Genomic DNA, 25,523 nt, shown 5'->3' on the forward strand with positions numbered 1-25,523 from the left:
GGTTTCTGGGTCCCCTGTTGCGGCTTTGAAAATTTTCCATAAATTATCCAGAATGAATTAGAAGTCATGCCTTATATGTGCAGATTCCTTTTTGAGTCTAGTTTCATTGGAAACAAACGGTATCAGTATTGAAACCCTTTACAGATAGATATTCAAGTTGTAACGTGCGAAGGTCAGTGTAGTCGACCCCTGTAACATGGGCGACTTTAACTAATAAACTGTACCAATTGGCCTGACCAAAAATTCTAGAAATAAATCCATGGATGGATATATGAGTCTAAATTCAGGTAAAATTTACGGAATCAGTTTCCGAGTTGTGAAACTCGAGATATGCTTTTTAAGGCGACAGCGACGCAGTTTTCCAGCTTGCCTGGGAATGTCAAATTGGTCGGTGCCATAAGTGGTTTTGGCTTGTTAACCCCTCGTGTCCGACACCGGCAACGGTCTCGGGTTCGGGGTGTTACATGCACAACCACACACACAGTTAACTAATTATAACATGTAACTTACTCAACCATTCACATTTAGTATTTGCCACACATAATTATCACACATTCACTCATCCAACCCAAACAAGCATGCACATCCATGTAATGCTTCATCTCAGACTTATAACATAGCAAATATTGGCCACACTAAATGGCCTTATACAACAATGACCTTCAATTAGCATAGGCCAATATTCTAGGCCAACTCATAATATCATGTACACAATAACCAAATCCCTATACATGCCCTGCACTTAAAATGCTAGAAAATCATTGATACGTATCAATAGCTTGTTAGTGTGATAGGATCTACGATGACCTTCAACTCGAGCTAGCATTTGTGACACTATAGGAAAAAGGAAAGGAAAAGAGAGTAAGCATATAGCTTAGTAAGTAGGTATGTAAATAATAAACAAGTTATTAACATGCTTTTAACAATCCTCATAATATGTCCTCAAGATACTGCAATTACAATTGCACAAAGTTCCACTATTCACTTATGTTCATATCAAGCTGTCTACGCGAGTTAAACTCACTAAATTATTTATATCTTGAACAACAGAACTCTAAATTAATTTCTCCTTACCATAAAACTTCCATAACTTTTCGTTTAGCCAATAAGTACAGTTTATTCTTTAAATTCATCCCTATTCTACTGTTCGACAGTTTCGACCCTTCTTCACTAAAAATTAATTATCTCCTAATACGGGACTCGGATGATGTTCTTGTTTCATTCTCTTGAAAATGAATTTAAAAAATATAAATTATAACATGTAATTATTTTATACTATTTTTAATGAATTTCCAAAGTCAGAATAGGGAATTCCAAATTCATCTAACCCTATCCCACAAAAATTCAAACATCTCATAATATGAAATTCTTTTGCTTACGCTATTTCTTCTATGTGAAACTAGACTCAATAAGATTTAATTTCATATCTTATTCAAACTCTAATTCAATTTCTACAATTTTTTGGTGATTTTTAAAAGTTATACAATTACTCTTGTCCAGAACTGTTTTACTGCTAACTTTACTCTTTCATGATTTCTTTGTATTAACATCCATTTAATCATACATAACACCAAAACATATCCTTAACTAGCCATTCCAATAGTTAGTCAGTATCAAATATTTACATGCCATTCATTGGCCAATTTAACCTATACATCAACAAAAAAACTTAAACTTATCATGTCTCAATTTAATTTGGCCTAAAAGCCTCACACATGATCATCAATCAAATTTACCACCTATTTATACATCATAAGTATAGACTTATAATCACAAGGTCATCACAAGATCATTTTCATAGGTAGGACTTACTCATTTACATTCTCACTAAATGTCCCATAAACATCGAATTCATTACTCACGAATTTTGCGTACATACCTATACCCTTTCAACATGATCATACCTTGTCATTTCTTTGACAAAATCTTTGGATTTACCCGTTGAACCTTTTGGGATACCAAGGGTACTCGGCAAAACTCGTACATGATGTATCGTACCAATGCCATGTCTCAAACATAGTCTTACATGGAAATCTCATATCGATGCCAATAGCCCAGCTATGGTCTTACACGATGCCTCACACTGATGCCATGTCCCAAACATGGTCTTACACTGGGTAATATAACAATGCCGATGCCATGTCCCAGACATGGTCTTACACTGGCTCACATAACAATGTCGATGCCAAGTCCTAGACATGGTCTTACACTAGCTCACATAAAGATGCCGATTCCATGTCCCAAACATGGTCTTATATTGGCTCACATAACGATGCCGATGCCATGTCCCAGACATGGTCTTACACTGGCTCACATAACATGCCGATGCCATGTCCCAGACATGGTCTTACATTGGCTCAAATAACGATGCCGATGCTATGTCCCAGACATGGTCTTATACGGGATCACATGCCGATGCCATATCCCACATATGGTCTTACACGGTTACTGTGACAGCCCTAAATTGACCCTAGTCGGAAATTGACCCTAGTCGAAAAGTGGTTTCGGGACCGCTAAACTGAGTCACCGAAGTATTTGAGTATAATATTTATTGTCTAAAATATGTGAATATGAGTGTGTGAAAGTTTTGAGCTTCGATTTGGTCAATTGCATGTGAATTTAGTTAATAAGACTTATGTGTGACACTTTTGAAATGTGATGGGTTAATCTATAAGGATCTATTAGTGCATGTTATGAAAATAATGGGTTTGCATGTCAAATTTCCACCTATGACAAGTAGTGGCCGGCCATGCTATGGGTTAAAATGTATTATAAACATTTTATGTTAGTGTTTTATGTTAGAAATAATAAAATAAAGAACATGGGTAATAAAATAATAGTGGTTAGTAGGGGAGAAACAAAAAATTAGCTAGGTTGCTCCTCCATTGCCGTGAATTGAAGGAAGAAGAAGAGGGGAAGTTCGGCCAAGGTGGTTCTTTAGATTAAGGTATGTTCAATGTTGCTTTTGGAGGTTTACACATCCTTTGGAGGGTTAGCCTACTTCTATTTATCTCATGGATGAAATTGGGGTTGTTGGAGAGTTAGGATTCGCTAAGAGGCTTCAAAATTTTAGTCGATGCCTTGATACTACTAGCATGTTAGCTATATGGATGTGTTAAGTTACTTGAAATGTTAGATAAATTTGAACTCCCTACCAAATTCTTTAGGCAACCCATGTTAGAAATTTCGGTATTGAGATGTCTAGATCTTTCGGCCATTGTAGCTATGGAGGAATAAAGTTTTTGTTTCTTGTTAAATTGGATGAATCTTGTTGTATGAGTGCTTGAACAAACTATGATTAAATGGATGCATAGATTCAAAGTGGGAAGAATTGGCTATTATATTTGATGCTAATGCCGAATATGAAGATGATGAACTTGAATAAATAATATTCAGCTAGCATGATAAGTTATGAAATATTAAGTAGATGATATAATTGATTGGTAAAGTGGCTAATAGGGATTTTTAATGAAATTATGCCAAGGCCGAATGTATCGTGAAGTAAATAAAAATGCTAAATGTGCATTATGTGCTTATATGTGTATTCGGCCAGGGAAGTTTGATATGAAGCTTTGATAGGTTTGAGAGATGAATGACCGAATGAGCTATAGGTTATGTATGGATGAATTTTATGCATATGTGTGTGTGGCATTAGTAGTTAATGGCATTCGGTATTGTTTAATTAAAATTAGAAATGAATGCTTGAAAGTTAAATAGGTCGCTCTAATGACCAAATATGCTAAAAGCTAATATATGGACAAATGATACGAATGAATTGGTTTTTGAAATGTATATGGTTGCCGTATGTATGTGTTTGATTGAGAAGTAAATTTGTTTGATTTAGCTCAAGAGCTTAGAGGATCAAAGTTGGATAAGGGAAAGGAAAAAGTGATCGAATTGCCGTTGAAATCGTTCGACAACATCCGAGGTAAGTCTTTTAGTAATGAAATTTAGCTCACGATTTAATAAGGCAATTATTTGTCTATGAGCATAATAATTAACTCGTGACTTGACGATTCTACTTGAATTACATGGTAAAATAAATAAGTAAGGTATTTACTTGTAGCCGAATGGTTATAGGAATCTTGTGGATTAACGAAAAGGGATTATGTTATTTGTGTGGGATTAATGAATCGATTGATGTATGGTTAGTAAACATGCTGTAATTGTATTCGAGTATCAGAATGATATCCAGATGTGATATGATATATATATATATGCATATACGTGTGAATGCTAATCGGGGTCTAACTCCGAGCTTGGTCTCGAAGGGCTTTTGAGCCAGTGCTAATAACCGAACTTAGTTTCGAAGGGCTTTTTAGAGCCAGTGTCATAACCGGACTTAGTTCCGAAGGGCCTTTGAGCCAGTAGTCTAATCCGAGCTTGGTCTCGAAGGGCTTTTGAGCCGGTGCTAAGAGTCGGACTTTATTCCGAAGGATGTTGCACCAGCATAATATTTGAGGTGAAAACCCGTAAGTGTTCTTCGAGAAATCATATAATACATGCTGGAATAATTTTAATCACATGCGCTACTTACTGTAAGACAACCAGGTAAGTAATTTACCCTTGTTGAGAATGTGAATATACTTCAATTATGACTTTGAAATTCGATGGGAATGCTTAGCACATTATTTAAATCATCCGAACGTTTATGATCTGATTATGATGTATGAGTTCCGAATATGAGAGTTCAATGTCATAGTTATGAATGTGTGTGCCTATGCATGAAATAGACAGGGACATTTGAGATGAGAGCATTCGGTTGTGGATTGGAGTTGGCTGGATAAATTGGTTTCACCTTTGTGATATTAATGATAAAAGTGATATCTCGGTTATGTTTCTATTCAGCCAAGGGATGAACAAATAAACTTGATATTATTATGCCATTCCTTTAAATGATTTCATTGCTTAAAACTTACTAAGCATCGAAATGCTTATTCTCCGCTTTAATTCTCTGTTTTATAGATTTTGCTCGTCACCATCGGACTCGGGATTGTCAAAGTCAAGTCGTCCACACTATCTAAGCCACTTTTGGTACTCTTTTAGTTCAATTTTGAAAACGGCATGTATAGGGCTGACCCTTGTTGTTAATTAAGGACCCTTTTGTAATGTGTATTCGTATAGCCATGCGAAAATGGCTCAGATATTTCAAGTATAACATTATGGTCTTGTGATATGGTTATTAAGTGGTGTGGAAATGTTTGGTAATGACTAGCCATTGGAATGGCCAATCACGGTCCTATTGGTGCTACGTACGTCATGGCTAATCGGGATTACCCTTGATAATAATGTATGTCAATTTGCTAGTTGATTCATGGAAAACTATGAAATAGGTGAAATCTGCCTTAAAATAGATGCTGACAGCAGCACTGACCTGAGTTTGAAAAATCACTAAAAATAGTAGAAATGTAATTAAATAATGAATAAATTATGTAAACGAACCATGATGAGTCTATTTTCATATGGAAGAAGCGAAATGACCATATGAGCCGTATTTTATGAGATGCTTAAGTTTTCGTGAAACAGGGCCAGAACGATTACTGGATCCCTTGTTCTGACTTTGAAAATTTACCATAAATTAACCAGAGATAATTAGAAGTCATGCTTCATATGTATAGATTCCTTTTTGAGTCTAGTTTCATTAGAAACAAACGGCATAAGTATTGAATCTCTGTACAGGGAGTAATGCATGAAGGTCAGAGTAGTCGAACCCTGAAACAGGAGAGACTTTAACTAATAAACTGTACTAATTGGCTCAACCAAAAATTCTAGAAAAAAATTTGTAGATGGACATATAAGTCTAGTTTCAGGAAAAATTTACGGAATCAGTTTTTGAGTTTTGGAACTCAAGATATGATTTTTAAGGTGATAGTGACGCAGTTAACCAGCTTGTCTGGAAATTTTAAAATAAACTGTGTAAGTAAATGAATTAAGTCCGTTAGCACCTCGTGTTCGACTCCGGCAACGGTCTCGAGTACGGGGTGTTACAGTTACGCATATTGCCATGGTCCAACCATGGTCTTTACCGTTAATTCATAACATGTTGTAATTCGATCATGCTCAACCCTGCATTTCTCTTAATTTGATCTTTCAATACGATCTTTTATTTTTATATTATTCACGATCTAATAATAACATATGGAATAATACATGATATTGATTAAGCATTTAAACATATCAATTTTAATGCTTATTAACATGCGAACTTGCCTCGGTATGAAACAACGAAATAAGTTAATTACTCGATTATCTTGCTTTTCCCCTGAACTAATTCCGAATTTCATCTTCCTTGATCTGTAACAACACATTTAATTTATTTATTCATCATGCTACTCAAATTAGCCCAATTTCAAATTTTTGGTAAAATTATATTTTTACCCCTATACTTTATTATATTTACACTTTTGCCCCTAGACTCGTAAAATGAAATGTGTTTAATTTATTTACTACCCATGCATAGCCGAACCTTTTTCATGCTTAGGGAAACCCACATTTTTCATTATTTCACACATTTACCACTTATTTTACAACTTTTACAAAATGACCCATTTTATGTGTTTTCACGAAAATCATTTAACAAAAGTTGTTTATTTAACAACCAATATTCATTTTATTCCATAAAAATGCAGCAAACAACATGAATATTCTCATAGGAAAACCCTAGACTTTCAACCATTTTGCAAAATAATCTCCTCATTAACTAGATTATGCTACAAGGGTTCTAAAAATATAAAAATCATCAAAAATAACCATCAAAATCACTTACTTTTGAGGGTTAGAAGTTACTGAAATTTTCAAGCTTCCATGTCCATTTCATTGGGTAAGAATCGGTGGAGAAGAAAGAGAAGTCAAAAGATGATAGCTTTTCTTTTTATTTTACTATTATTCTACTTATTAAGTCACCTAAAACCACCAACTTTGACCATTTTAATTTTTTTTGTCTCCATGTACATCCACCACTCATTATTAGTGGTCTATTTACTCAATAAGGACCTCCACATCTAATTTCTTTAGCTACGTAACACTTTTCACTAGTAGAACATAATTTTCACTCTTTATCCGATTTCATCCCTTTTTCGAAATTAAACATGCAACTGCTAAAATTAATTCACCAAACCTTTCAAATAGCTATAAAATCATGCTATAAAACATAAAATAATATCAAAAATAATTTCTCCGACCTCAGATTTATGGTTCCGAAACCACTGTTCCGACTAGGCCCAAAATCAGGATGTCACATGGTACTTATCAAAAGACGGAGTTGCAGAAAGATTCTACAATTGCCAAGTTGTGTCAAGTGCTAGCTAAGATCCGAGTTGTGTCAAGTGCTAGCTAAGATAAATAAGTCAAGTATTTATCCTCTTCTTGATAGAATTATTCATCTTGTGCTAACTCTTCCTGTGTCTACTACAACAACCGAATGAGCATTTTTAGCCATGAAAATCTTGAAGACAAAGCTTTGCAATAGAATGGAGAATGATTTTCTTTCAATTTACTTGATGGCATACATCGAAAAAGAGATAGCTTGAGAATTTTGAACAAATTCTATCATTGATGAATTAGATCTTATGAAAAAGCGGAAGGTGCAATTTAGGATGCCTAATATTGAGAAATAGGACTAAGGCCAAGTTTTTTAAATTTAATTTTTAGAATTATAATGATATTTATGAAATTTTTAGTATAGTATTAGTTACTATTCTTTTCATATTGGAAAGAAATATTTAATTATATATAGTGTGGTTTTTCTTTTAATTTTTTATAGTTAAACCGTTCATGCTTTTAAAAAAAAATAAATTGATTTGTTTGATTAGGAAAAAAAGTATCCAAGAAGAATTGTCACTTTTTTATGTTAAAAAATGTCATTCGGATTAGAAGTTTTGCCCCCTTGGAGTAAAATCCTTATCTCGTCCTTGCCTACTAGTATATAAAATTATTTTCATATTTAGTATAAAAATTATAATAAATTAATAATATGCATATGTACAAAATTAAAAATAAAATAATAAATTAAATTAAAATTAAGTTTTGATGTGAAAGGAATAATATAGATAATAAAATATGTAAAACTAAAGTTTTGTGGATAAAAAAATCAGTTCGCCTTTTTTACCTCAATAATACAAAAAATAATTAATAACTTAAATGGTATGCCCATGAGATTATTACCAAAATGGTACATTTGCTACAGTGTTATGTTGGGATAATTCCCTCCAAAGCCTATCCTAGGGAAGTCAATTATGGGGTGATTTCGCTTTCTACGATCAAGGGTGGAAGTCAACGTGAAGGTTTCAATCAACGGCCGTTATGCAGTAATGGATCGGGGTATAACCAGGGAGCCAATTGACGGTTGTTACGCAGTCACGAGCTCAATTTTTTCGAATACTTGAAAATGATGCCCTATAACTACCATACAGAAGTTTGATGACATATTCATACGGAAAAACTCTAGGGCTTCCTGCTATAATCGGTGTAATTTTTTTTTCCATTTCTAGGCAACCGATACCTTTAACCCTCTTTCTTATTCGAAGACCGACATCGTCATAAACGCAAGAGGCCTCTCGGGCGGGGAGTGACTATTGCGGTGCAGTAATGATAATGCTCATTTTAGGGCGACGACAGTTTTCATTATTTCACAACCCATTAATAACTACAACCGTTGCCGCGCCGACCCAAGTTTGACCTCTACTGTGCCGGAACATCCACTCTCCACCAAAGAGCCCTCTTATGTCCACCTTGGAGTCAATCTTGGGACAGGAATGAAAGGTTAAAAATATCAACTTCTTGGAAATATTGAAAAAAATTATGTTGATTATACCGAAAGTTCCTAGAGTTTTTCCGTATGATTATGGCATCAATCTTATGTATGATATATATATAGGGCATTATTTACGGGTATCGAAAAAGCTTGAACTCCTGACCGCGTAACAATCGTCACCTAGGCCCCCAGTTATACTAAAACCCGTGACTGCATCACGACCGCCAATTAGGATCTCCACCTAGACTTTAACCCCTGATCATATCAAGCATTATTGCCCCGAAACTTGATTTTCGGACGATGGATTTCTAAGGTGATGGTTCTATCTCACCATGACATATGAAATGTATGCGTGCTAAAGTGCGTTATCACATCCCCGACCCCTCAAAACTACCTAAGAAATTTTACCGTCTTAGACAAAAACCCTAAACACTTTCAAAATACCCTAAACCCTAAAACCTAAAAAATTTTAAAAACCCTAACAGCTGAACGTACTTTCACTTTCTCTTTCCTAAAATCAACCTATTTTTCTAATTAATTTTAAAACCAGCCTAAAGGCTAAATTAAAAAAAATGGTTTATCCTTCTAATTTAGCCCTCGTTTTGCATTTCAAATTAGGAAAATTAAGAATATATCTGCCTCCATCAGCTAAGCGTTGCATGTAGATGTAGATATAAGAAAATTCTGATCATGAATTCATGACAACAATGATGGAGTGATGCCCACGTTGGAATTAAAACGTATGATCATCCAAATGCAATACAATACAGGAGACATTAGACTCTACTCCACAAACTATCTATGGCTAATGCCTGTCACTGTTTCTGTATGATGCACAAGGGGTGAGTTTGGTTTTTTTTTTTGGATTTTTCGAATAGTTTATGATAATTTACTTAATTTTCGTTCTCAATTTTTATATTAATTTTAAAGTTTTGAGAATTTAAATTTATTTTAATAAAAATAAATTTGTTAAAACAAATTTTCAAGTAAATAAAAAATAATTAATAACTCTTACATAATTTTTAAAAAATAATTTTATATAAACTTTAAAAAATAATTAATAACTCTTACATAATTTTTAAAAAATAATTTTATATAAACTTTAAATTATTTTTTCTATTTTAAATATATAATATTTATTTTAAATCCTAAAATTAAAATTAATTATAAATTAAATAAAAATACTATTTTATTTTATTTTTAAATTTGTACTACTTAAATCATTCAAATACCTCAATTTGAATTGTCAAGTTTTCTTGCTTAGAATTACATTGCACAACCACAATTTACACAAAAGTACCTCAAATTATATAGACTAGATCAAATTTATTCCTCATAATTAAATGTATCAATTTAAACCCTTTGCCATTAAAAAGAATAAAATAATGCCAAATTATAACCGAGTTAATGTTTACCGTTAAAAAATGACATGAAAATTATTTTTCATTTACAATATAACTCCAAATAAGAAGATTTCATTTGTAAAACTATAAAAATTTTAAATTATCAACTTCATTACCATAAATGATATTTTAACTAGCAAATGTTATCTCTAATTGATTTTTTATTAGTAGAAGGACTAAATCAATTTCTTTAAGGCAAAATGACTTTATTGGCCTTTCAATTTTACAAAAATAGGTATTTTAGCTCTCTATTTAAAATTTTACTTTTTTTCCCTTAAACTTATATTATTTGTCAAATCATCTCAAAATAAATGAAAAGTTAACGTCTACTAATTTTGATAATGTGACATACAAGTGGGTTGTCAAATTAATTTTTAAATATAAATAATTCAAAAAAATTAAAATTATTAAAATGTATAATAAATATAAAAATATTTTTAATTTAAAAAATTAATTTCTAATGTAACTACACATGAACTTTCATGTGGATGACACGTCAACAAAATTAATTGTCATTAACTTTTCCACTTATATTGGAGTGATTTGTCAACGATATAAATTTAAGGGAAAAGGATAAAAAATTAAATTAAAAGTTAAAATGATTTTTTTTGTAAAGTTAATAAAGAGAATTATTTGATTTATGTTACTATAAAAGCGTTAGAGTCAGTCAAGTCAATCACTGAAATTGGGAGATGAAAGTTGGGCCAATCTGTACACATTTGCCGATAGTCCAATGTGATTGGGGCTAGATGTTATCCAAAACACACAAAATAGCCCAACCTAATCGTGGAGAGATGGACAATGCCAATTCAAATATATGATGTAGGCGAGTTTTAGCGGCTTCGTAATCGCTGGATGGCAGCCTCAAACTCAAAGTTCGTCATTTTCTCCCTCTACTTTTCACCAATATCAGAAATGATGTCTCAATGGAGCCACTGCTTGCTTCGGACGCCTCCATTTACACATCTCTCAACTTGGCGTTGGATCAACTCATGCCTAACATCTGTCTTCTTTGTTAGTCTTCCTTTTCCCCATTCTCTACTTCACTTCACTGCTTACTGTTATCATTCTTTCTATTTTTCTCTCACTTTAGGACTTCGTTTCCTTTTTATAGCAACTTGAAATACTTTCGCTCATCCACTTGTATTCAACATTTCATTTCATTCTAGTTTTATTAGTTATTAGAGTAGTTTAAGCTTCAATTTTCGTTTCTTTCTTAAATGTAGATTTATGTTCATCTTTTTTGACTAATTACAAATCTTGTTTTTTTTTTCCTTGTATACAAAATCAAATGTTGAAGAGACATCTCTAGAATTGAAAACCAAGGATGAAATGATATAGCGGGAAGACAGGATTATATTAGAAATCTGACAGCATTGCATCCTTGCACACTGAATTATCATCTCTTCATGTCTCTATTTTCCTCTTCCTTTTTTTTGAAAAACGAATAAGAAGAAGAACGTACTTCAAAGACACATGGCTAACCCTTTATTCCACTGCTAAAGGCTATACTTTGTTGTTTCTAAGAAAAAGGGAACCTCATAAGCTGAGGAGCAACTGCAAAAGGCTCGTGCAGAGGCTCTTAAATTTCAGAAACAGGTGGCTGTTAATTAAGGGTCTTCCTAGTTTTACGGATTATGAAAGCTCATTTTTTATCATTTTAATGTGACTTCTGGTTGTCCAGCTAGAGATAGTAAGTTTCTTCTTCTATTTTAGTTTGCTGAAGTATGTGGAGTTGAAATTGTGTTGTCGCTATGCTCTGCCATCAATATATATACATAAATGCGGAATGCCTTTCTTATGGTTCACGTCCTATGTTGTAATCATGTCTACAGCATAAGAAAAATCAATAAGTAGCTGTTGAAGTTGGCATGCATGCAGCACATGAACAACTAAGGAGCAGACCATGCAGTCCAAGTTATGTGGATGAAGTATGAAGATCAAGATGCTGTAGTATTTCCGAGTGAAGTACATGCAGCTACTGAAGTTGATGCTACGGTTCAATTTCGGTTTCATTTTGTTACTTTAAGTAATATTTTGTAACTTAGTTTAATTAGAACTAAGTAGGCAATGTAATTAATGTAATTGGGTGCTGATAAGATTGATAGATCAGCTTACCTAATTGTGCAAGTTGTGATTTGTAAGTTGCAATGTGCAAATTGTGCAAGTTGTAATGAAGCCTAAAAATAGTAAGTGAAACCTGTTAAAGCTGACCAGCTTATGACTAGTATATATATTGGCATTATGTCATCTTTTAATCAATGAATTTTAATAGAAATCATTCAAGAAAAATACATTCTCAATTTTTGCTTTCGTAGTTCAAGCCAGATTCTGTTCGTTTGCTCAAAAACCTCCAGACTTGAATATCAAAGTTTTTGTTATTCTATATCCAGATTTATTATGTTGTTGCTCAAGTTTCTCACTGAGCTTCATACTTCCTCCAGATAAATTGTTTCAAAATCCTAACAATTGGTATCTAGAGCTAAATTCTTAGTAGACTTGTCATATTTCAATCCTTAAAGCCATGTCTTCCTCAGGATTCTCACCAGCGCCACCACTAGTCTTCAATGGAGAGGGCTACCACATTTGGGTAGTGAAAATGAAGACCTACCTGCAGGCATTCAATTTGTGGGAGGTTGTCAACTCAGATGTTGAACCAGCACCTTTTAGAGCTAATCTAACAGTGGCTCAAATCAAACAACATTCAGATGAAAGAACCAAAAGGCACAAAGCCACTTCTTGCATCCAAAACAATGTGTCTGATGTGATTTTCACAAGTATTATGGCTTGTGAGTCACCAAAGCAGGCCTGGGATAAACTGAAGGAGAAGTTCCAAGGGACTGAAAGAACAAGGCAGCAACAGCTATTGAACTTAAGAAGGGACTTTGAAAACTTAAAGATGAAAGAGGAAGAAACAGTGAAGTAATACTCAGACAGAATCATGGCTATAGTAAACAACATAAGGCTACTTGGAGAACAGTTTAGTAAAGCAGGAATTGTAGAGACTGTGATCTCAACCTTGCCTGAAAGGTATGAGGCAAAGATATCATCCCTTGAAGACTCGAGGGACCTGACTAGCATTTCATTGACAATGCTGATAAATGCTCTTTATGCTCAAGAGCAAAGGAGAGCCAATAAACTGCAGAAGCATCAAAAAGGTGCCTTCCAAGCCAAAAACAGACCAGCCTCAAACTCCTCTACATACAAGGGGAAAAAAACCTGGTCAAACGAGCCTAAAGTAGATGGTGCAGGAAGATATCCATCTTGCCCACACTGCAAAAGGCTAAGTCATCCAGGTGAAGTATGTTGGTTCAAGCCTGATGTGCAGTGCAAATTCTGCAAAAATGTGGGTTATGTTGAGAAATTTTATAGAAACAAAGGCAAGCAGAGACAAAACCAACCTCAGCAGCCAAGAGCTGAAGCTCAAGTGGCAGAAGAAGAAAGTGATCAAGAAGAACGAGTCTTTGCTGTCTCTTGCTCATCTACTAAAAGAAAAGCCACAAAAGGATGGCTAATAGACAGTAGTTGCACAAACCATATGCTCCAAATGTTGTTATCTTTAAGTCAATTGACAAAAGCTTCAAAACAAGGGTGAAGGTTGGAAATGGACATTTCATCAAAGGTAAAGGCAAAGGAGATGTGCTGATAGACACTCCTACAAGTACCAAACTTGTTACAAATGTCTTGTTTGTGCTTGATATTGATAGAAACTTGATTAGCATTGCTCAGTTACTGGAGAAAGGATATTCAGTAGTATTCAAAGGCAAAAAATGCCTGATCAGTGATTCAAATGGATCCAAACTCATGTCAGTAATCATGACTAACAGAAGCTTTGTTGTGGACATGCCACAAAGGCAATCTCCTCGAGGGACGCATCAGGTTAGGCCATCAAGTTCTGATTTAGACCCTTTGCATCACCGACCCATTACTGATTGTAATAGTCCTAAGCTTGGAAATCGTCGTTCACCAAGAGGTGCTCCACAATCTGATCAATTGAACCAAAAGAAGCTTGGCACTCGTATTGCGAATTTAGAATATCAACTAGGGTAAGCACAAGAAAAGCTAAAGAATCTCAAAGACCAGTTGGCTTCAGTAGAAATTGCAAAGAAAGAAACACAACAAGAGTTGGAAAATAAGACCAAAAAGCCTAAAGCTCGGGAAACTGTTGAAGTTAATGAGAAGGTTTCTCCAAAAAAAACTCGAGATTCTAAGAAATCCGATTGTAGTATTAGAGATGAAGTTTCTGAAGATTTTGTCACAGATCAGACTGAAGCTGATCAAAATGGTCCTGAAATGGGCATTGATGATGAACAAGTCAGAGGCACAAGACCATTGGCTGAGATATATGAAAGAACTCAAGTGGCTGCAGTTGAACCAAGTTGCTTTGAAGAAGCTGAAGCACAAAAGGAATGGAAGCAGGCCATGCTCGATGAGATGAGCATGATCCACAAGAATCAGGCTTGGGAACTAGTTCCAAGACCTGTCAACAGTAAGGTCATAGGAGTTAAATGGGTGTTTCGAGATAAGCATAATGCAGCATGCAAGCCAAGGAGGAGTGTTGAAGTTGGCATGCATACAGCACATGAACAGCTAAAGAGCATACCATGCAGCCCAAGTTATGTGGATGAAGTATGAAGACCAAGATGCTATAGTATTTCCGGATGAAGTACATGCAGCTACTGAAGTTGATGCTACTGTTCAATTTTGGTTTCATTTTGTTACTTTAAGTATTTTGTAACTTAGTTTAATTAGAACTAAGTAGGTAATGTAATTAATGTAATTGGGTGCTGATAAGATTGATAGATCAGCTTACCTAATTGTGTAAGTTGTGATTTGCAAGTTGCAATGTACAAGTTGTGCAAGCTACAATGAAACCTAAAAATAGTAAGTGAGACCTGTTAAAGCTGACCAGCTTATGACTGGTATATGTATTAGCATTATGCCATCTTTTTAATCAATGAATTTCAATAGAAATCATTCAAGAAAAATACTCTCTCAATTTTTACTTTCATAGTTCAAGCCAGATTCTGTTCGTTTGCTTAAAAACTTCCAGACTTGAATATAAAAGTTATTGTTATTCTTTATCCGGATTTATTACGTTGTTGCTCAAGTTTCTCATTGAGCTTTATACTTCCTTCGGATAAATTATTTCATAAATTGTTTCAAAATCCCAACAGTAGCAGAAGAACGCCATAGCAAAAATGGATGTAGCTCTTAAATTTGTTGAGGTATAGGTTAAGGTTAACAAGGTGCAATATCATACTTGCACTAGATGATGGTCCTCAACCATATTTCTAACTATATTATTTTATTTCAATAGGAGGAATCGTTGAAGGCAAAGTTTGAGGTCTCTTTGAAAATGAATGAGTTGATGGAGGTACTAAGTTTGCTTGGCTCATTGTGCTATGCCCATGTGGCATTCTTTTGGAGTTTCTTATGACAAAATTTTCTAAGAGAACTTTGTAAATTGTAATCTGCTATTTGCCGGTTGTAGTAATTATTTCTTCAGCTGAAAGAACTCAAAAATGTTATGGGCCTTAGCTCTGAAAGTTTCATTAGACAGAGTTACTACTTTTAAGGGGAGACTTTGGTGCTGTTTGTCCCTACAACCTTTTAAGTAATTGTTTTCTTTATCTAGAATTTCTCTTTGTTGGAGTCATCTTCAATATCGGAACTGTGAATTGGAAATGTTAGTTGGTATTATGGTTTTATTTTTTGTCCAAATTATATGTATTAGCTTCAAAATAGTCTACAGCGACTGTTATTGATTATTAATAAGTGCTTGAGTGCAGATCCCCAAATTATATGTATTAGCTGTGTGTACAAGTTATTGATTATTGAGACCTGCATCGTCTATGTGTACCTTGAGCATTCGGGTTATACTGGTTCTATGGCTGTAAACATTTTTGTGCAGGCTGGTGCTGGTGCTAGTGCAGATGTTAAGTATGAAACTCCGGGCATCAGAACTTTTATTTTTCCCTCTTTTTGTTGGATGTAGAACCCCTCGAATCTTGAGATATCTCATGCTAGGGGTTAATTTTATTTATTTATACTTCTAGATTCACAATGGAAGTCATACTTTAAGCAGCAGAGCTCATGAGATGTATGGTAGTGTTAAAGGTTAATAATTATTAATGATTTCTTATTTTGATTTTACATGCATAATTATGCCATCGGCTTTGGCTTTGTTAGCTGTTTGTCATTTTGCATGTGCTTTCTTTTTTTCATTTTTGTTCAAAACGAGATCTTAAGGAGCGATGAGGCAACTGCGTTTAAAGATTAGGTTCATTATGTGAGCTTTCGTATTTAGGAAGAATGGTTTAAAATATATTATGGCGAAATTTCGTTGTGGCAAAGGATTATAAAAGAAAGTAGGTAACAGATGATGATATTCATTTTGTGAAATCATCCATAATTGAGAGAGTTGAGACATACAAAGACATAAAGAGGCCCAGTTTTAGGCTAGAGCATATAAATTCCTTATTATCTATTATGAGAAGATGACCCGTTAAATTCCCCAAACTGTTCCAATTTAAAACAAATACTACCAAACTTAACCACTGACTAATACTAAAAACAAAAAGCATGCTTGGGGACATTGGATTTTGCATTGTCCATTAGTACGTGGGCCAATAGTTATCCAAGTCCATGCAATGGTCCATGCTCAAGTATCTGTTGGTCGGCCCATTTGCATTTTGAGTGGTGATCTCTGCACCATAGCCACCCTCCGCGCCAAAAGTAGCGGTGTTCATCAAAGAGGGCGTAACGTCTTGGTGCTGCAGCATTGGTGGAGGTGGGGGAGGTTGCATTGGTCGCATCACAGGCTGCGTGGAGCCTCCTCCAAGATTTAAATTCAGTCCGGAAATAGTAAACCCTCCTGGAACTGGATAGTTGATTTGGGATGGAATAGGTAGATTGGCACTACAGCTAGGACCGCCCCTTAGAACCCTTGAGAGCTCCGCTCCCATAGACAAGTGATAGTTCTCCGCCTGCATCATTGGTAACAGACTTCCTCCTCCTATATCTAAATTGTAGGGATTCACTGCAGCTCTGGATTGATTTGAGGCTGACGGATACTTCTTCAACCCCGCACTCTTCTGAAACACGCGGCAGACCACCCATTCCTCCTGCTGATGTTACAACAGGCATGGCATGGACTTTATCAATGTCAGATTAGGAATTGAACTGATATAATATTAGGTAATTAATGAATATATAGTAAAATCAAAAGTAGCAGATGGGCAGATGGTGAAGAGGGTCCGTACCTTGTTAGTTCTAAAAGATGATTTAGAGTGAATACGGTACTCATGCATGACCCAATTGGTTTTCTCCCCTCTAGGAGCTCTCCCTCGGTAAAACACTAAGGTCTTCTTCATCCCAACCAACTCTGATGTGACTCTACTGTTACTGTTGAAGATCTCCTTGTCCTTTCCCGTGGTCTTCCAGTAACCTGTGTTGGTTGCTCGGTTTGTTCTTACACCAGTTGGGTATTTTCGATCGCGAAGGCTGAAAAAGTACCACTCTTTTTCTCCCATTTTTGCCTTCCCTGTTGATCACTCCAGATTAGGGTTTGGTAAGATCCATCATATATACAATATCAGCAGTCAGCTCATCTCATACAATAATTATTATATATATGTATATGCAAAGATTATCTCTTTGTTTCTTAAAGAATATACATATATATACATACACGTAAGAATAATATGCTAGAAGAAATGATAATGCAATTTTATCCATTAATTCAAGCTTCTTAATTTGAAATGCAGTAGGTAAGCCAAAAAAAGCAATTTACACTGCAACTCTAATTTCATCGTAAACTTCCTTTTTCTTTCGTAAAATATTTTTCCTGAGATTAAAGAAAGCAAGTTATGTATAGAACTTACCTATGTTGATAGCTGCAGCCTTTCTATATTGGAAGAAAGAACATAAATATAACTGAATTTGGCCTTTTCATAATTTGTTTCAGAAGACTAAACATGATTCAAAGATGCGAAACGTATGAAGGTATGGATCTATATATTTGTTTTATGGAGAAAGTAAACAAAGGAAATATAGGTAGGTTAAAGTACCAGGAAGGTCCCAGGGCTCGCATTTGTTGAGATCAACGTCGGCAATTGCTCTTCCAGTAAAGTTAGCATCTGAAATCTTGTTTACAAGATAGAAAGTGATGAGCTCTTCATCAGTTGGATGAAACCGAAATCCTGGTGGCAACGTTTCTTCCTTTCCCTTATCTCCTTCCATTCTTATTTTTTTCCTTTCAATAATTTCTGCTTTTCTTCTATTTAATTTGCTCCTGTATAAAATATATAATATTGTAAAACAAATTGAAAAAGAAAAAAAAAACCAATAGGCAATAGACAAAGGAGGAAGCAAGCAAGGAGAAGTGAAAAGAGTACGGCGATTAATTTCCTTCCCAAATAACAGAAATGAAGCAAGCAACGTTGAAAACCTAAGTAGCTTACTTGCAAACAAGATAAACAAAAACAAAAAGAAACAAGTATTGAATAACAAATTCTTCGATTAGGTTTTGCTGCTTATATATATATATATATATCATAAACAAAAGTGTTTAAAAAAAAAAAAAAGAATAGCAGGCAGCTGGTTGGTTTTCTTACTTTGCTAGCAATAGCATGCACAAGAAAGAAAGAAAGAAAAGGAAGGATTTAAACCATATATCATGATTCTTGCAGGGTGTGTATCTATGAAGCTCTCACCAACTATGGGTCTTCACTTTGAAGGTACACTATATATTTTGTCCACGTCCTTTATATTTTATTTATTTATTTACTATATTCTTTTTATTTAATTCCAAAATAACAATATGCTCAGTCATATAAGAAATCCCTTTTCTTATATTTACGCCATTGCCCTCTTGTCCTGGAGCTTAGATCCAGTCAAATTAGCTTGTTTTTCTACTGCTCACAAGTAAATGAATATTTCTACCAAAACCAATTTTATATATTTGCTGGCTAGGGCAAACGAAGTTCAACAAGTCGTGTGTGTATATATTTATCTTGGTTATGGTTATGGTTATGGGATGTAGCATCTCTATAATTAAGCAAGATAAATGATGGAACTTAGACAATGCACTCACTCACTCAGCAGCTGCTATTAATATAAACATGATTGTTTATATTATAATTAATAATATGTGTAACAAAGGCACGTGATGATCCATCTCCTTTGAATTGTTTAGACTACGGGGCCAGGGGTGTTCCTGGGTCGACAACCGCTGCCATAGAAAAATGAAGGAATCAAGGAAATATCCAACATTTTATTAGACCACTCTCCTCGATTCCCTTCATTTCTCCCACTTCTGCTGCTCATGTTTCGCCTCCTTTGCTTCTTCTGTGCATACATATATTAGGTTTATGGTTTTTGTTAAATTACTTGTTCAAATAGAATTTAACTCTTCATCTTCAATCATATTGTTATTCCTCAGTTATAAATTAAGATTTTGAGCTCATTTTATATTATTTTTATATATATGAAGCTTGCATTCACATATTCAACACGACTCTCCAATACGTGTTGGCATTCTCTAAAGTTGTTAAAAATAATTTCACGACGACTTTTGTTTTATTAAAATCAACGTATGCATATATGGAGGGTAAAACTTTCGAGAAGAATGATTGAAGGATAATGATAAAAGTAAAAGGCAGTAGAGATAACAGGAGATTCATGGTTGGCAATGGCATGCTACTTGTCAAACACTTCAACATATTAATATTAATTAAGAGGCAAGCTCATTGTTACGTCTTTCCTGGTATGTACATATATACCCATATGCATTTGGACATGGATCGTAATTGATACGACAGAAAATCAACTCTGAATGAAATATATATTTATATCCATAAAGGGAGAAGAAGGAAGAAAGAAAGGATTATGTAGAGTGCTGCGATGATATTTGTTCCCAAAAAGGATGCAAGATATTCAAAGGAGTAGTTGCATGCCAGAAAAAGACAGTTGAAAATTACGGATGCACAATCAATCTAGCTCTAACCCATGTTTAGTACTACACTAATTACAACTTCTTCAACCATCTAAAATCTTTTATTGGTTTCCTCTGCAAACAAACAAGAGGTTGGGGTTTCCTTGTCCAATTAGTTTCTTTCTTGTATTCCTTCTCCATAAACAATTTAGTTATAGTTAAAGCTATAAATGGTGGTGGGATATAATGGGCTACTATGTGTTAGGTTGGAACTTGGATATATACACACTATATATTACATATCGCCATGAGAAGAAGCTCGAAAGAAATTATGTGATATCCATTCATGCAAGTTAATTTGAGTGACTTTTGGGTTTAACAATGGTCTTTACTTTAAGTCAATGACTGTAGCTGAGATCTCGCTTGGCTGCTAAAAAGAGAGAGACCTGGATATCATTATTAAAATAGACTTGGCTCCTTTGATGCTTCAGGTGTGAATTCCATTCCTTTTCAGTCAGCTACTTTCGACTTATTGACAATACGTAGAACCCCGCAAATGATACCGGGGTCATCACCCATTGTTAATTAATTTAGATTTCCATATGTAAGCTTTGTTAATTCTGTCACTTGTAACTCAATTTATAATTGGATATATATTTGCAAGCTTTTAGTTATTTTTGTTTACCTTGTTTTTCTCTCAATCAAACAATAAAATTTTATTAAGAAAATATCAACATGACAAAACAAGGTTCTCACCAAATATCCTTTTTTTTTTTTCTCTTGTCAAAGAGAATTTATTAATAAAAGATGATGAGCCAAAGTGCACTAAACAAAAACTTAGACAAAACAAAGAAAATGCTCTCACAGTGTAACGACCCAAATTTCAGTGATATCGGAACAGTGATTTGAGATCACTAAATTCGAAAAATATGTTTAAAAATTTAATTATGAGTCAAGTGTGAATTTAGAAGAATTTTGAATTAGTGAATTTTGTGTTAAAAAAAAAGAGAGAGAAAAGAATTTAATAAGTAAATTGGGTCTAAAACGAGGTATCAAGACCTCGAATCCATAATTCGAGCCATAAATATTTTTAAAAATATTTATGGAGTGTAAATAAGTTAGTATTAAAGTTTCGTTAGAAAATTTTAACGTTTGGATAGTCAATTAATTAAAAATGACTAAATTGAAAAAGGTACAAAACTTGATAAAATGATTAAATAGCTCAAGTGTTAAATGAGGGAGGACTTAAGAGGCAAATTAGCCAAAAGGGAATGGATGAGGCGGCATAAGCAAGAAAAAAAAATCTGGAATCAGGTGAGCTAAGGGTAAAATGGTAAATTTTACAAAATTAAACAAATAAATTGAAATTGAAAGAGATTTCTAGGCCATTCTTCTCATAATTTCGGCCAGACAGCCATGGGAGAGAGCTTTTAAGTTGGTTTTGCACAATTTCACTGCATGTGAGTCTATTTCTTGCCCTTTTCTTATATTTTTTGTATTTTTAAGACTTTTGCAATTAGGTCCAATCATCTAATTCATTAGTTTTTGATTTGGTGGGTGAAATTGGAAGTTACCCTGGCTGAGTATATATGATGAATTATTATGAAATTTAAGTTCTAATTTCATATTAAGGTTGTTTTATTAAGTCATTTTGATAGAAAATGGTATTTAGGACCTAATTGTGAAAAAGTTTGAATTAGATGTTGGTGTTGAAATTCAGAATATCAAAGGTTGTGAATTAGTTTATAATGATAAAATAAAAGTGTTAATTGAGAAAAAAAATTAGTTCAATTGATGGGTGAATTGAGCAGGGACTAAATTGTAAAAACTGTAAATTTTGGGGTAAAAATGCAAATTTGAAAGTTGAACAGCATAAATTGTGAAGTGAAATAAAAATCAAATAAATGCTAATGAGTAGAAATAATTTATATTATAGATCAAGAGAAACGAGATTCAAGTCGTGATCGAGGGAAAAATAAAGTCTACGAGGAATAGGCTCGATTGCTAATATTTTATATCGAGGTAAGTTCATATGATTTTAATAATGCAATGTGTAATTTAATGTTTTGAAATGAAAATTTCATGAATGATATAGTATATTATTGCATATAAAATGTCATTAAACTGTGATAATTGTAAATGATATTTGAATAAAAGTACAAATTAAATGGAACAACGGACTTGAGTACTTTCATTCAGTGGCTAAGACGAATTGACGGAAAAGACCATGGTTGGACCATGGAAGCATGTGAAATGTGATTTCCGTATAAGACCATAGCTGGGCTATGGCTTCGGAGAAATGTGATATGTGCTTCCGTATAAGACCATATCCGGGATATGGCATCGGTGTGATATGTGCTACTGTATAAGACCATATCTGGGATATGGCATCGCAGTGATATGTGATCCGTGTAAGACCATGGCTGGGCTATGGCCTCGGTATGTGATATGTGACTATGTGCAAGACCATAGTTTTACTATGGCATTGTGATAATGAGGTACTCAATTCCGTAATCGTTCCCTAATTTGATTATGAACGAAAATGTAAAATGGCCCGAAAAGATTAAGAATTGGTGAATACTATGAAAATGACACGATTTGGAATAAGTTCTTGATACTTGATGACATTGAGATTATGGATCTATGCTTATGAAGCATAATTATGTGTTCTTACCATGATGGATGAAATGATATTGTATGGATTTAGTGAATAATAGTGGTGAATGAATAAATATGGCCTTGGCGTTTTGGGTTACTGCAGTAGTGTAATTTTGAAATTCACCATAAATTGTGGAAATTGAGTTAAGGGCTGAATAAAATATGAGATTAAATCCTGATGAGTCTAGTTTCATATAGAGGAAACGGTGCATGCAATTGGATTTTATGTTATAAGATATTTAAATTGTTGTGAGACAGAGTTTGAATGACTTCGAGATCCCCTGTTCTGATTTTAGAAAATCATTAGAAATTGTACAAAAATAATTATGAGTTTTAATTTATATATTTAAAATCCTTATCAAGTCTATTTTCAAGAGGGATAGACGGGAACATCATCCAAGTCCCGAATTATGAGATAAATAATTTTTAGTGAAGAGGGATCAGAATTGTTGGACAGCGAAACAGGGGAAACTTTAATGAATAAACTGTACTAAATGGCTAAACCAAAAATTCTAGAAATTTTATGGGAGAAAGGTATATGAATCTAGTTTCAAGAAAAGTTAACGAAACTTAATTTGGAGTTTCGTAGCTTCAGAAATAAATTATTTAGTAAATGTATCTCGATAAAACAATTTAAGTTGAGTATGTATAATTGTACAATTGTGGTGTTTTATCTTAAAAGCATGTTGGTAATTGCTTATTAATTTCATATGGACTTACTAAGCATTTATGCTTACTCCCTCCTTTTCATTCCTTGTAGTTTTGACAAGCCAGCTCAGAAATCGGGAACGGTCGGAGGCCCACTCACACTATCCGTATACCATCTTGGCATAATGGCTTGTATATTTTGAGTATGGCATGTATAGCATTATAATCATCTTGTATAAATGGTCTTATGATATGGATATTGAGTGGTATGGAAATGCTTGGTAATGATTAGCCATTGGAATGGCTAATCATGATCATATTTGGTGTTATGTATGCTAAATTGCTAGCTAATCCATGGAAACCATGAATAGGCAAAATTTACCATAAAATAGATTCAGACAACAGCAGTGACGTGAGTTTGAAAAATCATTAAAAATAGTATAGATACAATTAGATGATGAATAAAATATGAAATTGAAGAATTATGAGTCTATTTTCATATGTATGGAACAAAACAGGTATATGAGTTATATTTTATGAGAAGTTTAAATTTTTGTGAAACAAGACCAAAGAGATTTCTGGATCCCCTGTTCTAATTTTGGAAATTCACCATAAATTGTACAAAGATAATTAGAAGTCATGCTTTATATGTAAAGATTCCTTATTGAGTCTAGTTTTATTAGAAACAAACAGCATAGTCATTTAAACTCTTTACAGGGAGAAATCTGATTCGTAATATATAGAGGTCAGAGGAGGTCAGAGCAGTCGAACCCTAAAACAGGGGAGACTTTAACTAATAAACTGTACTAATTGGCCTGACCAAAAATTCTACAAAAACATTAGTAGATAGATATATGAGTCTAGTTTAAGGAAAAATTTACGGAATTTGATTTTGAGTTTCAGAACTCGAGATATGAATTTTTAAGCAACTATGATGTAGTTGGATAGCTTGTCTGAATTTGTTTAAGTGCTCAAATAAGTTTAGTAATGCCTCGTGCTCGACTCCGGCGACGGTCTCGGGTAAGGGGGCGTTACACACAGAAACCACCAAAATGGCGCCCACGACACACATGATGTGATCAACATAAGCTGCAAGCAAAATAAAAAGCAGTAAACACAGCATACAAAATTATACAACAATAGCTACTAAAGATACAAGAACTTATAAATTCCGATCACCAAGCTGCAAACACAGATGACATGAGCTGCCAATGCCTCCCTTAGCCAATGAATCCACCTTAAACAGAAAGAAGATGGCAATGTTGGCTTATGTTTCCTTTCTTCACTGTTCTGTTGTTGATATGAATGAGTTGACTGACTCTAAGACATTTTAGAAAACCATAGCTTGAAATTTTCAAATCACAAGCAAAAAGCACCTATAATCAACAGAAAATCAAAACCACCAATTCTTTAGCAAAAAGGAAGAAACGACAAAACAAACAACTACCAAGCACAATCTCATCTTTAAGCATTTTTATTGCGAAGTGGCAACTCATGCGAGCTCATCAAATCGCCGAACCCTCTGAGTATGGCGAGCTATCTAAAATGAACACATACAAAGTTGGCGAACCTTCTAACATTGGCGAGCTACCTCAAAATGGCAAGCCTCTTACTTTGGCGAAGTAGGGGTCGCAAGATAGATGCGAACTGGGTTCGCAAGAAAAGATGCGAGCTGGGTTCGCAAGACAGAAGTATAGCTAGGGTTGTAATATAACATGCGAGCTACGAAGCAACTAGATTTTAAAGAGCTTACGTGCAAGTTTTGTTTACAGAATAGGTTTTGTTTGTAGAATATTTATTACTTATTAGCATAATATATTTTTCATTTATTAACATAAAATATTTGTTATTTCTTTCCTTATTTAGCAGCTTTTCTTGTTATAAATACCCAAATTCCATTGTTCAAAACTAGTGCGTAATAGAGAGTGAAATAAATAAAAGTTTAGCAGATGAATTTGTTGCTAAATTTGTTACTTCTTCTTTTCAATTCCCTCTTCCTTAAGTTTTGAAAATCCAACAATTGGTATCATAGCTATCTTATTATGGGTCATCGTTGTTCTTTCTGTGTTAAACATGGCTTCCCCAAGCTTTTCACCCCCTTCATTGTTTGCTTTCAATGGTGAGA

The 25,523-nt window shown here is 34.1% G+C and overlaps 1 protein-coding gene and 1 long non-coding RNA gene across 4 annotated transcripts; one reads left to right on the top strand and one right to left on the bottom strand.

Annotated features, from left to right (window-relative positions):
* Window positions 1–10,999: 10,999 nt before the first annotated feature.
* Window positions 11,000–12,446, top strand: LOC128293884 (uncharacterized). The gene is made up of 2 exons (XR_008284001.1): window positions 11,000–11,169; window positions 11,991–12,446. It is a non-coding gene; the product is annotated as an uncharacterized LOC128293884 (long non-coding RNA).
* Window positions 12,447–16,514: 4,068 nt separating this feature from the next.
* Window positions 16,515–18,927, bottom strand: LOC108485953 (protein CUP-SHAPED COTYLEDON 1). 3 transcript variants are annotated; one of them, XM_053030128.1, is made up of 4 exons: window positions 18,828–18,927; window positions 18,228–18,451; window positions 17,421–17,701; window positions 16,515–17,285 (listed from the first exon to the last, which is right to left on the bottom strand). In XM_053030128.1, the coding sequence occupies exons 2-4, from the start codon at window positions 18,397–18,399 to the stop codon at window positions 16,773–16,775; spliced, it is 966 nt and encodes a 321-aa protein (XP_052886088.1). In that variant the 5' UTR covers window positions 18,400–18,451; window positions 18,828–18,927; the 3' UTR covers window positions 16,515–16,772. The 3 variants fall into 3 exon arrangements, with proteins under 3 accessions (XP_052886088.1, XP_052886086.1, XP_052886087.1); XM_053030126.1 differs by having other exon boundaries at window positions 18,774–18,879; XM_053030127.1 differs by lacking the exon at window positions 18,828–18,927 and adding an exon at window positions 18,555–18,699.
* Window positions 18,928–25,523: the final 6,596 nt, after the last annotated feature.

Source organism: Gossypium arboreum, chromosome 6, assembly GCF_025698485.1.
Source record: "Gossypium arboreum isolate Shixiya-1 chromosome 6, ASM2569848v2, whole genome shotgun sequence".
NCBI lineage: Eukaryota > Viridiplantae > Streptophyta > Magnoliopsida > Malvales > Malvaceae > Gossypium > Gossypium arboreum.

What these genes read in the sequence shown, in the direction of transcription:
- LOC108485953 (XM_053030126.1), bottom strand. An exon ending in CGAGCCCTGGGACCTTCCTG is followed by an intron (nt 17,702 to 18,227) that starts GTACTTTAACCT and finishes AGTGATCAACAG; the next exon opens with GGAAGGCAAAAATGGGAGAA. An exon ending in CATCTTTTAGAACTAACAAG is followed by an intron (nt 17,286 to 17,420) that starts GTACGGACCCTC and finishes TTGTAACATCAG; the next exon opens with CAGGAGGAATGGGTGGTCTG.